General features: G+C 36.4%; 1 protein-coding gene across 1 annotated transcript; it reads right to left on the bottom strand.

Moving 5' to 3' along the window:
* Positions 1 to 2,048: 2,048 nt before the first annotated feature.
* Positions 2,049 to 5,776, bottom strand: LOC127181117 (chitin synthase chs-1-like). Its single transcript, XM_051135666.1, is given in 7 exon segments — positions 2,049 to 2,404; positions 2,578 to 2,757; positions 4,096 to 4,380; positions 4,464 to 4,664; positions 4,852 to 5,173; positions 5,244 to 5,418; positions 5,724 to 5,776. Coding segments are annotated over 7 exon segments (1,572 nt in total).
* Positions 5,777 to 14,589: the final 8,813 nt, after the last annotated feature.

Raw genomic sequence — 14,589 nt, 5'->3', positions numbered from 1 at the left:
TTGTGTCTGGCTCATATGGTTTGATTCCAGGATCTGTGCAACATGGTGAACATGGTTCATTAAAAAAAAAAAAAAAAAAACACACACATACACAAAATCTATAACATTTAAAATGGCATTTCTGTGCAATCCATTGGCTTACCTGATGTGACTGTTGTAACTGCCTTCTATAAGATTTAAATTCTGTCTCAGCATATGCCACAAAATGGATTAATGTGTAGATTCTAAAACAAAAGAACATAATACATTACTGTATGTATAATAGGATTAAAACAGGATGATATATATTTATACTTAAACTGATTTTACATGTATAACATATATTGAGTTTCTAAATTTTTATTAAAATACTAAAACAAAATAGGTCTGATAATTTTTTGCTTTATCAGTAATCGTAATTTTACTCTTATGTTCATGTTTAGTTACCTGTGGTAAAGCATTGCAACAAACTGAATTAACAGCAATAATGCAAAGCTCAGTAGAAACATCAGCGCGACTGGATCTACGGAAAACACTGCTGTCGAAAGAGTCCCATTGGGATAGATTTTCGGGATCTTAATAGAGACTGAATCGCCAGTCGCCTGAAGGAAGAAGGTTGCCATAATCCAAAGTGCATTGCAGAAGAAAAAGGCAAATGCAGCCTGTAAGGAAAAGAAAAGCAAAACAGCATGGAGACAAATATTTACTCTTGCAGAACAAATGCTTTAGACAAAAAGTAAAGTACTTTTTGCATACTGACATACAGTACCTTATTTCTTTTGCTTACCTTATTTCGAAGCTCTCTCAGATCATTAGTTATTTTTTCCTGTTGTACCTTATTCTCTTTAAGAGGTTCCAGATATTTCATCTGCAGTTCTCTCCAGAAATCAATTTCATCCTGCAACATGTGAAAAGAAAATGAGGCATTAAAACATATCAGTGGAAATTCAATTAATGCTAATATCTAATCAGCAACTCAATGCATAAAAGCATGACATGCTCAAAAAATTCAGTTGCTATTGTTGTTTAGAGTATTGAAATGGTAGTTTAGTATACATGGCTACTTTTGAAAAACAACAGCTAAAAAATAAACAAATAATATTTAAATGAAATTATAATATAATGTAAATCGCAAATACATTCTTTCAGACAGTTAGAATTACCAAAGGGAGTGCAGATTCCTCCAAGGGCAAGTCGTAAGATTTCATCCGCAGATGTTCAATCCAAGCTTTTGGAATTAAACATATATTAGTTTTAATGGTAGTTAAATTCAGTAAGACCTACCTAGAATATTATGATATTAAAGGGATAGTTCACCCAAATATGAAAATTCTCTCATCATTTACTCATCCTTAAAGGTTTATGAAACCCCAGACTACTTTTTCTGAGATTTGAGCAGAGGTGTTTGTGTTGCACGTCATATATGACAATGTTAGCATCCATAGCATCCATTAATTTTAATTGTTGGAGAAAACTGGTTAATTTTGAGCTTTTTTGCTCTATTTTCATCTTCGGGGTTTGAAATCTACATTGTGCTGAGGTCACAGTTTGTGACGTGGCAATGGACTACTGCTGCGTTCACGCCATATCGTTCATATATATGTTTTCGATGCAGAGTGCAAATGGCTGTGCATTTATTTGTGTTGTTAACTCAATGGGAGTGAAATGAAACTGTCTGAACCCGAAGTTGACTCTCTCATGACCCTTTAACTTGTTCCAAATTTCTACGAATTTCTTTCTTCTGCTGAACACAAAATATATTTTATTCTTTCTTCTTATTCTTTTATGTCCAACAGAAGAAATAAACTCATGTTTGGAACAACTTGAGGGTGAGTAAATGATGACAGAATTCTCATTTTTGAGTGAACTACCCCTTTAAGTATGGAAGTCATACTTACTTTGATGACTTTTACTTTGAAGCTGGAACTCATGTTTCCTATATTTTAGGAATACAGAATTAGTTTCAGTAGTAGCATTAAAAACAAATCTACATATAAAAATAGCTACAAAATACTACACAGATGGATGGAAGTGTCAGTTTGAAATTCTCCTACTGTGCTGACATGTTTTTACCTTTCTGTTATGTTTTCTGCTGGTAATATCTTCTCACTCAGATCATCAGATTCCAAGCATAGACATTTGAAACATGTGGCATTCTTGACCTTCTTTTTGATGGCATCAACTGCTGTAGTTTTAGCCTGGCTGCCGGTTTCACGAGTGCCCCACGTGACATTGTTCATGTTGACTATGGAGTAAATAGCTAAGAGTAGATACCCACTGGGAATGCAGAGAATGTATAAAAATCCATAGATGACCAGTGAGAACTCCTGAGGGTGCAAAGCTGCCGTGATGAGGTACAAAACCACCATACCGATGAAGAACAAACCACCGGGGGTCAGAAATGTTTGTTCCCTCACTAGATCACCTATGAGAATTAACAAGAGAAGAGCAAGTATTATAGAAAGACTTTTCACCCATCATTTTGTTCAGCTAATTTACATATTAGCTCTTTGGACATGGATATTTAGAAGCAAATTTTTTTGTTGCAATGTCCAAATTTACATTATAATTACATTAGACATCAAAAACAACAATTACCTATGATTGAGAGAATTGTTCCCGCCATGAGAAATGCATAGAGCACACTCATGATTGCTGCAATTTTAATCTGCATGTCAGATTTCAGTTTGAAGCACAGGATGAGGTACACAGTAGGGGGCACTATGGCCAAAGCAAGGGCTATGTTTGTATTCATATTAAAGATGAACACAAAGCTTCCTGCAATATAAACAAAACACTTTAATTGAAATTTTGGACAAGTGTAACTGTAAAATGAAACAGGACAATAAATCGTGAGAGAGAGAGAGAGAGAGAGAGAGAAGAATTGCCTTTAGATTTGTCCAAAAAAAGTTCTTAGCAATGCATATTACTAATTTACTAAATAAAAATTTGCATATATTTATAGTAGGAAATTTACAAAATATCTTCATGGAACATGATCTTTACTTAAAGGAGAAGTCCACTTCCAGAACAACAATTTACAGATAATGTACTCATCCCCTTGTCATCCAAGATGTTCATGTCTTTCCTTCTTCAGTCGTAAAAAAAATGTTTTTTGAGGAAAACATTTCAGCATTTTTCTCCATATAATGGACTGCTATGGTGCCCCGAGTTTAAGCTTCCAAAATGCAGTTTAAATGCAGCTTCAAACAATCCCAGCCGAGGAAGAAGGGTCTCTCTAGCAAAACAATCAATTATAAGACAGTTAGGGTATGCTGAAAAACTCAGATCGTATTTTCTCCCTCAACTTCAAAAATCATTTCAAAATCATCCTACGTCGCTGCAGAAGTACAGACCCAGTCTTTGAAAAGTGAACATGCAAAGAAGATCAAACACCCTTAACAAATAAGGTAAAACAGCGATATAGGACGATTTTGAAGTTGAAGGAGAAAATAGGATCTGAGTTTTTCGACATACTGTCTTGAGCCAGAATACACAGAGTTCAGGGAGAGTATTATTTTTATGAAAATAACCGATCGTTTCGCTAGATAAGACCATTTTCCTTGGCTGCTATCATTTAAAACCACATTTGGGATCGTTTGAAGCCACATTTAAACTGCATTTTGGAAGTTCAAACTCGGAGCACCATAGCAGTCCATTATATGGAGAAAAATCCTGAAATGTTTTCCTCAAAAAACATAATTTCTTTACGACTGAAGAAAGAATGACATTAACATCTTAGATGACAATGGGGTAAGTACATTATCTGTAAACTGTTCTTCTGTAAGTGGACTTCTCCTTTAATATCCTTAAGATTTTTGGCATAAAAGAAAAATGTATAATTTTGACCCATGCAATGTATTGTTGGCTATTGTTACAAATATACCCGTGCTACTTATGACTGGTTTTGTGGTCCAGGGTCATATTTATATTTTTACAGACTTCATAATATTTCCACACAAATGACATTTTGGGAAATTACTGCAATGCAGTTTGGTGTGCAAATCCGGAAAACAGACCAGCCAAAACAAAACTAAAAACTGGCTATTTTCCGATTGTGCATTTGGAGCAATTCCGATTTATAGCCGGTTGACTGGTGCATCTCTAACTTGATACCTGATATCATGAGACAGACAGTGGCAGGGCCCAGGATGGAAGCTGCCATGCTGATAATCTGGTACAAGATGTAAGGTTTTGAGATTGAGCTGTTCCTCTGAGAGGTCAGTCCTCCGGAGCCCAAGAGGTCGATGGTGTTGGCCATGGTAGAGGGTCCCCAGCGTCTACGCTGATTGTAAAACTCTTTAAAGTCCTGTGGAGCGTTGGTGTAGGCATCAGATGCTGCATTGTACTCCACCCTCCACCCCTGCTGCAGCAGCAGAGTGCACAACCAGCGGTCCTCACCTGAGATTATATCAAACGGAGAGTGAATTACTTTAGTCTAGGCTGAATTGATAATATCTGTCAACAGTTAGCTTCAAACAGACCTTGATCATACTGGACGTAGTGGCTGGCTTCACTGGCTTTGGTTGTGTATCTCTTCATGACGTTGTCATCCATGAGTGCAGCTCCTCTGAAAAGACTGAAACATCCAGGGCTGCACAGTACACAGCCAAACACGTGCTCTGCAGTCTTTTGCAGCCAGTGGCCCACTGCATATTCAAACTTCTGATACCACACCATGGGCCCTTAAAACATAAGTAAGAAATTATCTCATTAGTCAGTTTAGCAGCTTTATAATCTATAAGTAGTCATTAGTGCTCAATGTTACCTCAGGTGGCAAAATAGTTAAATTATGTACCATATTTAATCTGGACTGTATATTTTTCATGGTTTTCAAAGAGGTTTAACAATGGTTTATACTTAATATCCAACCTGTGCCTGTTGGATGAATCCTGCCACAGGCAGCCCCAACTTCTGGGTAGAGTTTAAGTCTGTCGATTAACAACATGACTGCTGATGGCTGGAAATCAGTATCTCCATCCAGGGCCAAAATATATGTGTTCTCCCGGTCTTTCTAAGCAGCATTGAAAACATAGTAAATCATTAAGAGCCTGGCTGATATTGTATTACTTTCTAGAAAAAGTCCACTAACCTTTAATTTCTCCTTAAGGGAATCCAGTTCTTTCCCTGCCTCAAATTCTTTGAAGTACTGCCTGTTAAGTCTCCAGCCAAGAATGTAATACAAGTACATTATCTGCAAACACAGATTGTTTGAGTACACAACTGTAGCTGCATTTTAAATGGACTGTTTTAATGAATTTTACCTGAGACCATCTTTTTTTGTGACGAATAAGTGTCTTGTCTTTGAGGTGAACCATCATCCGATTGCCTTTAGGGAGGATGTATTCAAGCCGACCCCCATAAGGGGTGTTTATGATCGCCTGGTGTGGTAGTGCTGCCTTCTGCTTGAACATACATGGATCCTCTTCACTGAAAGTGCTATGTGAAGTATTATTAAATTAGTTTTTGCACATACAGTAAGTTGAAACCAATACAGTTAAGGAGGATTCTTACCTGTAAACTTCTTTAATAACATCCACAAGAATTTCAGCATATTCATTTGCATGCCTTCCATTATTAACACCCTTGAAAGCATCATCAAAATAAATATGGAATTCAAACTTGACATCGCTGTGTTTGTCCGTCTTGGGCCTGTATTTATCAAGCCTGGTAGTAAAAGAAATAGTCTTGCGATTACAATTTAATTAAGATTTTTACACTTTGAATAAATGTAGTCTGCTTACCTGAACATAGAGATGATTATCTTCATCATTTCATCGTAGGTCTCGTGCCACATCGTTGCACAAAGAAACACTCTGACAGTTTCTTTTGCACTGAGGAGTACATTAAACATTTATGAAGTCACTTCATATTAAGAAATCCAAAGAGAAATTCTTTTGGAAGAATCAGATGAGATATTAAAAAAGAAAGTACCATAGACCATTAAATATTCAATATTTATATGGAAAAATCTGATATTGATATGCAACCATACTTAGAAATTAAAAACAATTACCCCTGTTTCTCCTTGATTCTCTTTCTGATTTCAAAACGAATGTTTAGTAACATGGACTGTTCCAGAAACACTCCTTCATACATGCGTCGCACAAACAGATCTTGGGTTCTTTCTATTCGCTGGATCTTCAGGTACCAGATGTAAATTGTACTCAGAATGAGTCCCAGCCACCAGCTCAGAGCAGAGCAGCCCAAACAGACCAGTCCTCCTATCTTCATGTGTACCACAATGTCCCTGGCGTTCAGAGTTCTTACAGCATCAGTCAACAGCAAATGCAACCATTTGTCACTAGAGTTTGGCCGAAGGTTCTCAAAACAGGTAGAAGTGTGATTAGACTCTGGGATCCTGACTACAACTGGAACCAAAAACACTGCCATAACTGTGATCGAGGCCAGGTACATGGGCATGACGAAGCTGCGGCGCAGGGCGTGCATCTTACAAGCCACGACCACAAACCAGCGGCACAAGGCAGAGGATACAATCTGGATTGCCACCAATAAAACAACAACCGTTTCGAAAACAAGTTTGACTGATTTCCATTCTTGACCTGACAGAGGAATATAAGCTGCAACTACAGCTGATGTAACCAGGATTCTCATCAAACTGGAGATGATGCAGACCACGTTACGGGACTGAGCGATGTCTCTGGAAATGTCCTTTAGAAATGGCACCTTGAAGAGCGTGCTGTAGTTCTCCCACCAGTTCACAGAAACACATAAGGACCCTATGATGGCAAGGGACACTGATATTTTTATCTCTAAGGAACTTTCGAATACCAAATAACTGATCGCAAAGAGTACATAACCTATGACGATTAAGAAAATGGAGCATGCGGGGACCATTATAAGCCGCTTTCTTTCTTTGGCAAGGCACTCAGCGACGACCTGGAACACTGCGGACAGGATGCTCACGCTGTTTAGGATCATCACGTTGGTGACAATGTCAAAATGTGGCATGGCTACTATTGTTAGAACTGCAGCTCCCAATGCTACCAGGAACTCAACACCCAGAACCTAGAAGACAAGTCAAATCAAAGTCAGAAAGGTTACGGCCATCTTAATCAGGTTCTGTGCTACTAGACTGAAAAATATTGGATGTAAAAACAATTTTCACTTAGAAATTGCTAGTAAGCATAGCAAACAATTTAAACATTTTTAAAAGTGTATACATCTGTTCATTAAACACTAATGTTTCCTTACCCAAAAAACTGTTTTTTTCAAGGGCATGGTTGCACTCTTGAAAATGAACTTCCATGTGCTCTTCAGCAGAAGGAGAACGCTCGGCCCAACCAGAATGAAGCCAATCCCAAGTAGGGCAGTTGTTTTTTGTTCTGGACATATAATCTCAGTTTCATTGTTCCCAAATGTTATCAAAAGCAAAAATGAAGTCTGCAAAGACAAAACAAAAAACATTCAATCTTTTTATAGAGGGTTTTTATGACGCGTCATCATTCGGCCATATCAGCAGCACTGCATGTAAACAATGCCACTGAACTGAACAAAATTTGCATATTTTGCTGATTATTGCTGCTGAAAATGGTCAATTATTGTCATGTTTTGGGCTATACTAATCGGTCGGACTGAAAACGTTTGGAGTACTATAGACTGCCAAAAGTTATAAAAAACTAAGGAGTGCCAAAAAACTGTCTGAGGAACAAAAGGCGTTTGTGGTTGGCCAAACTGAACCAGGATTTCCAGGGCAAGAATCTTGACAACATTCATGTTTGTTCTTATCAGTTCCAGTCAGGTAGGTGAAATATTAGGCTAATATCTTTAATTAATACTGTGTGTACGTATCTTTACCATCTATTAACTTTAGTTTGTCACAATATAGCGCCCTAACTAAGTCCTTCTCTGTGTGATTTAGCAGCTGTGCAGTGGTTTAGACAGCATAAATTAGCAGAACAACATATTCAGTAGTACATAACCGTGCAAGCCATGCCATTGTTTACATCCGAGTATCTCCAATATGGCAGCGCATCTGGGTAATTGACCGTAAGTGCAATCCTTCATGAAAAGTGGAAAATGAAGATGTGCTGTTAATTTAGGCTACTCACCCTCAGGCCATCCAAGATGTACGTGACTTTTTTCTCAGTAGAGCAGTAAAGAAGATTTTTAGCTGAAACAGTGGTTTTTGGTGATTCAAAAAAAGCAAGTCAGCTGTTAATGGTTTTTGAGAATTAAAAAAAGAATATCAGGAAACACCAAATTAATACTAGTGGCTCCCTACCATATATTGAGGCCTTATGAGGCGATTAAAACGATTGGTCTGTGCAAGAAACTGAACATTATTACCTGTAATCCATAGCCTCAGGCGAACGGTCCAGAGTGACATCCGGTTCGCGAACGAATCATTCTAAAGCTGCGTCTCATTTGGAAGGCTGCATCCTCCGGAGGTCGCATTTAAAGGCTGCACACGTCATTAAGATGTCTTGTTTAAGAAAAGTAACCAAAATTAAATTGCCCGTTATTCCTAGTGAGGTGTAAAATGCTATAATTTCATTTTTTACGTTGAAATTTAACGGTTACTGTTCTTAAATGAGACTTCCCCGATGACGTGTGCAGCCTTCAAATGTGACCTCCGTAGGATGCAGCCTTCCAAATGAGACACAGCTTACGTTGACCCGATTCTTTTTGGTGAACCGTCTGGAACAGTTCACAGATATACAAGTTACTAAATCAAAACTCACTTTCGGACGTGCCTGACGGTAACTCCCACTCGAAATAAGCCAAAATACGAGCGTTTATGATCCTATGATGATGTTTTATGCGTTATGTTATTAGGTCATTATGTAAACAAGCTATTGAATTGATATATACGTCGTCAGGAACCACGAGTATTAATTTTGTGTTACTATTTTTGCATTATGTTTCTTGAAAACCAGTAGCCACTGACTGGACCCCGGTTTCAGATAAAAATCATCTTCACTGTCTTACTGGAAAAAAGAGTCACCTGCGTCTTGGATGGCCTGAGGGTGAGTAGCCTAAATTAACAGGAAATTTTCATTTTTGTTTCAACGTTAAATAATTATCCAATGATTAGTAAACCAGCTCACTTTACTGAGCACCACAAGGGCGAAGATAAGTATGCCAACAATGGCACAGGAGAACAATTTCAAACACAGAACTCGTTTCTTTGGCTTCTGCTCCTGTTGAATGATTGGCACTTCTCTGCACACATCCCAAGATTGCCTGAAGAAAAAGGGAAAAGTGAAAATTCACTAGACTGATTAATGTTAAAGATGTTCATTGCTAACTAAATAATGGCATTTACCATGGAAGAGAGGTACCAGACACACACACACAAACACACATGTACAGGCATTTGTGGTTTATGAGGACACAAATGTGTGTGTGTGTGTGTGTGTGTGTGTGTATATATATATATATACACGAACACATACATTTAAATTCTTAGCAGAAATAAGTAAATAAATACTTTACAAAAATAAATAAAATTTGGGGAAAATGGAATATTAAGATTAATTAGAAATATGTATATATGTATTTATAAGTTTGATATATATATATATATATATATATATATATATATGTATAACACATGAACACACACATTTAAATTCTTAGCAGAAATAAGTAAATAAGAACTTTACAAAAATAAATAAAATTTGGGGAAAATGGAATATTAAGATTAATTAGAAATATGTATTTCCAAGTTTGATATATATATATATATATAACATACAGACACATACATTTAAATTCTTAGCAGAAATAAGTCAATAACTACCAAAAAGAAATAAAATTTGGGGAAAATGATATATTAAGATTAATTAGAAATATGTATTTATAAGTTTGATAAATAAAAAAATATATAAATTTAAACACTTAAACTATGGTATTAAATAAAAAAAAAAAAAAATTAAGTACCTGAATTCATGTCTCTGTTGCTGTTCCATAGTGATGCTTGCAGAGCAGCAAACACATGTGATTAATCATCTGTAAACAGACGAGAGCCTTATAACCAGATGGGAGGGAACAATAGCTATTATTCAGCACGTTTTCAAAGTAAAGTCATGATAGCTTTATATTTTCACTTCTTGCTTAGATGAATAAAAGTGTTTCTCAAATATAAGTGACTCATCAGAAAGCAATCCCCATAATTAACTCATGGTACTGCTATTGTTAAAACTATGCTATACACTAAAATTCTAGAGAAATCTGTGTTTCCACCTTTAGAGTAGTTTAGGGCATTTTGTATTCTTGTGTGACAGTACACCTGCAACCAAGATGCATAACGAAATTGTGTTTGATGTGAAAGAACTTATTTGACATGCACAAAGTCCAGAACCACACTGAGCATGTGCAAAAAAATAAAACAGTATCTGTAAATATGTAAGATACACGAGGAAGAAGGAAATAAAATTGTAATGAGAAAACCCTTCATGATCAAGGGTTTCCATTTATATGTTATAGGTAAAACACTCACCAGACAACAAGGAAATTAATATCTTGATGGGAAAAAAAGAGCTGACCACTGATCAAATTATTTTCTGGACTGTTAGATAGGGAAGATAATTCTGCCACTTTAGTACATAACTGTACAGGACAAGGGTTCCATAATATTTTCATCCTACAGCCCACTAAGGGGTGTATAATCAGCTTTGAGACCCTGCAAAAAATTTAAATATGCAAATATATTTTTGCAAAGTGATTCAGTATCTGCTTCAATGGATTCTGTGAGTTCATTCAGTGATAGATTCATCAAATAAGTAATGTTTAATTTAATTATATTGATAGATTCAAGCAATGGAATAATAAGTCGCTTCTAAATGTATGCACATGGTCATACAGTAAATGCTGAGTGGAGCAGGCAAAATCATTTACATACTACAAAAACTTTTAAGATTAACCAAAGTCAGTTTTATGAATGAACTGTTCTGTGGAGAACAATTGAATTAATCAGTTGATTCGATTTACAAAAATGATTTGCTCAGATTTGGACTAATTAACTTATCACTTCTTCAAATCAATAAATAACTACTGAAACGTGATGAAAGGTGTGTTAATTAAGGCTTTTTTTAACATAGGTGAACTATTCCTGTCAATTGCAGTGACAAATCTTTTGTTATTGCATATAATTACATTCCAGAGAACCAACTGCAACTTGGGAGGGGCCCTTTTTTTTGTTAGGGCCCATGCCCATAAAGCCCGCAGGCCCCTATTGTTTTTCTAAGGACAGTTTACTTTTTTGTACTGTCTGGTAGGTATATCGAGTTGGGGTATATATATATATATATATGTATATGTTGTTTGTTTTTTTTGTAAATTATATATACACTGTAAAAAAAAAAAACAATTTGTCGAGTCAACTTAAAATAATTTGTTACTCCGCTGCATTAAAATTTTAAGTTCAGTCAGCTCAAAAAGTTTAGTCAACTTGAAATGTACTAAGTGACAACTTAGATATTTAGAGTTGATTCAACTTAAAATTTTAAGGCAGCTGGGTAACAAATGCAGCTTTTAAGTTTAACAAACTAAATTTTTTGTTTAGTCAACTCAAATATCTAAATTGTCACTTAGTACAACTTAACATTTCAAGTTGACTAAACTTATTTGAGTTGACTGAACGTAAAATTTTAAGGCATCAGGGTAACAAATTATTTTTTAAGTTGACTCAACAAATATCAGCCAGCAGTAGGGATTTTTTCTGAGTTGTGGCTTTGTCCTTGCAATGCTGCCATTTATACCATGGTTGTTCAGTTCTCCTAATGATGGACTCATGAACATTAATGTTAACCAATGTGAGAAAAGCCTTTATGTGCTTAAAAGTTACCGTGAGGGCCTTCGCAACCTTGCAGACTATTACAAGTCTTGCTTTGGAGTGATCTTTGTTGGTCGACCACTCTTAGGGAGGGTAATAGTGGTCTTGACTGTGGATTTGTGGAGTCCAAACTCTTTAGAGTTGGTTTTGTAACCTTTTCTGCCTGATGAGCAACAACAACTCTTTTTCTTGGAGGTTCTCAGAGATCTATTTTGTTCATGCCATGCTTCACTTTCACAAACATGATCAGACTTTGATAGATTCCTCTTCTTTAATTAAATCAGGGTATACACTGGCACCTGATAATCATCCTATTGGTAACACATCTGAACAAGCTGACTCTAATTTCACCTTAAAATTAACTGCTAATCCTAGAGATTCACATACTTTTGCAACTCACAAATATTTAACACTGGACCATTTTTCTCAATAAATAAATGACAAACTATATATTTTTATCTTATTTGTTTGATTAGGTTCTCTTTGTCAACTTACAGGACTTGTGTGAAGATCTGATTAACTTTTTGGTCATATTTATGCAGAAATATAGAAAATTCTAAAGGATTCACAAACTTTTAGGCAGCACTGTAGTTACTGTAGTTAAACCATGGTAAGATGGAACGTGGTATTTGCGTTCCTGTCTATGGAGGGTCAGAAAGCCCTCTGGTTTCTTAAAAAATATCTTAATTTGTGTTCCAAAGATGAACGAAGGTCTTACATGTTTAGAGCGACATGACGGTGAGTAATTAATGACAGCGTTTTTATTTTTAGTATCCTTTTCACTACACAAATGATTGTTTCATTTCCAGTGAGTGCATAAGAATTAGGCAAGTGGATGTTCTGATCATATATTTCTTCAAAGCGCATGTTTCCAAATCCAAACCACATCAATCAGAGTAATTAGTAATTCATTTTCAGGTAATGTGTAATTATTTCTGCTGTCACTTAGAAGTGTCAAACACTTTAAGAAAAGGTGTGGTTTAAAAGTGTTTTTGTTTTTTTGTTTTTTTAAACACTTTAAATTCACATGAGCATAATTATAGAGAGAGTTGTACTACTGGTAAAAGTGGGACAAAAAAAAGAGAAAAGTGCCAAACTATTAAACTACAAAAAAATTTCCAAACTACTAAAGTGTGACTACCGGACAATCAAGTTTGTCAAAAATAGTCAGCAGGGTCGCAGCCAGAGAGCCGGAGTTTAGCTCCGACCCTAATCTCTCCTGAACAAGCTAATCACAATACTAGAAAGCTACTTTAAGACAGGTTAGGTTTTATCAGGATTGAAGCTGAAGTCTGCAGGACCACCCTTGGACCTTTTTGGGTTGCAGATAGACTGAAAATTAATTCCCAAAACTTCTGGAAGATACTTTCTTCAAACAGTAGTACAAGAAGAAGTCAGCAGCATTCAGAAAGGCCATGATCTTCATGCGGGACAATGCCTAGTCACATGCAGCCAAGTATACCACTGCTTAGCTTGACAGAAAAGGCTTCAAAGTGACAGAATAATGTCCTGGCTCAATTCCTCACCTGATTTGAACCCAATTGTTAGTTTAGCTCCAACCCTAATCACACCTGAACAAGCTAATCAAGGTCTGAAGAGTTACTAGAAGCTACTTTAAGACAGGTTAGGTTTCATCAGGGTTGAAGCTGAAGTCTGCAGGACTATGGCTCTGCAGCACTGTTTTTTTCCACCCCTTGGACCTTTTTGGGTTACTGATGGACTGAAAATGAATTCCCAAAACTTCTGGAAGATACTTTCTTCAAACAGTAGTACAAGAAGAAGTCAGCAGCATTCAGAAAGGCCATGATCTTCATGCAGGACAATGCTTTGTCACATGTAGCCAAGTATACCACTGCTAAGCTTGCCAGAAAAGACTTCAAAGTGACAGAATAATGTCCTGGCCCCATTCCTCACCTGATTTGAACCCAACTGAGAACTCGCAGGCCCTTCTCAAACATGAGGTTTTCTATAAAAATAGATTCTATAGCTATAGTTATAGAACTTGTTTGGAATTTCCAGTACAAATAACCAAATGTAATGAATTGTTTTTGCATTTCAAGCAAATTATCTTGTTTAAAGTGTGCGTATGTGAAAGAGACAGAGAGATTTGCAGTTTTTGAACATAGGATAGAGTACAAGAGAGAGGAAATAGTTGCAGTAATGACTGTATAACATCTGATTGATAAGAGGTGCATCTGAATGGCATCAAATACAGCATTTTACATTACAGTATACCATGTGATACTGTCATATATTACAGACAACACCTCATGGCTGTGTCATGCTTCATCACAATGTTTGATGACACATTGAATACATACTATTACAATCATATTATCACATTAAAAATTATGTCAGTTACATAGGCTGTTAGATCATGTATGTATCATCTGTAGCCTGTTACTATTTCAGCAACAAGGTGGATTTTAAAGGGGTCATTGGATGCCCATTTTCCACAAGTTGATATGATTCTTTAGGGTCTTAATAAAAAGTCTATAATATACTTTGGTTAAAAATTCTCAGTGGTAGTGTAAAACAACACCCTTTTTACCTTGCCAAAATCAGCTTTGCAAAAATCATCCTATTCTGGTCGAGGCTGCTTTAAATGCAAATGAGCTCTGCTCGCCCCGCCCCTCTCTTCTCTCTGTGGAGTGACGAGCCTGTTTACTTTAGCAGCATGTAGCCGTGTTTAGCCGCTAAACTTGCTAACTAGCACATTATTAGTAAAGGCGATCGCAAAGATTCAAAAAAAGCCTTATACACACTTCTGCTGTAAGTGAAGCTGGATCATGAATGATTCGCGTGAACAT

The sequence above is a fragment of the Labeo rohita genome, chromosome 18 (assembly GCF_022985175.1).
Source record: "Labeo rohita strain BAU-BD-2019 chromosome 18, IGBB_LRoh.1.0, whole genome shotgun sequence".
Classification (NCBI taxonomy): Eukaryota; Metazoa; Chordata; class Actinopteri; order Cypriniformes; family Cyprinidae; genus Labeo; species Labeo rohita.
This window is presented reverse-complemented; position numbering and strand designations above follow the sequence as displayed.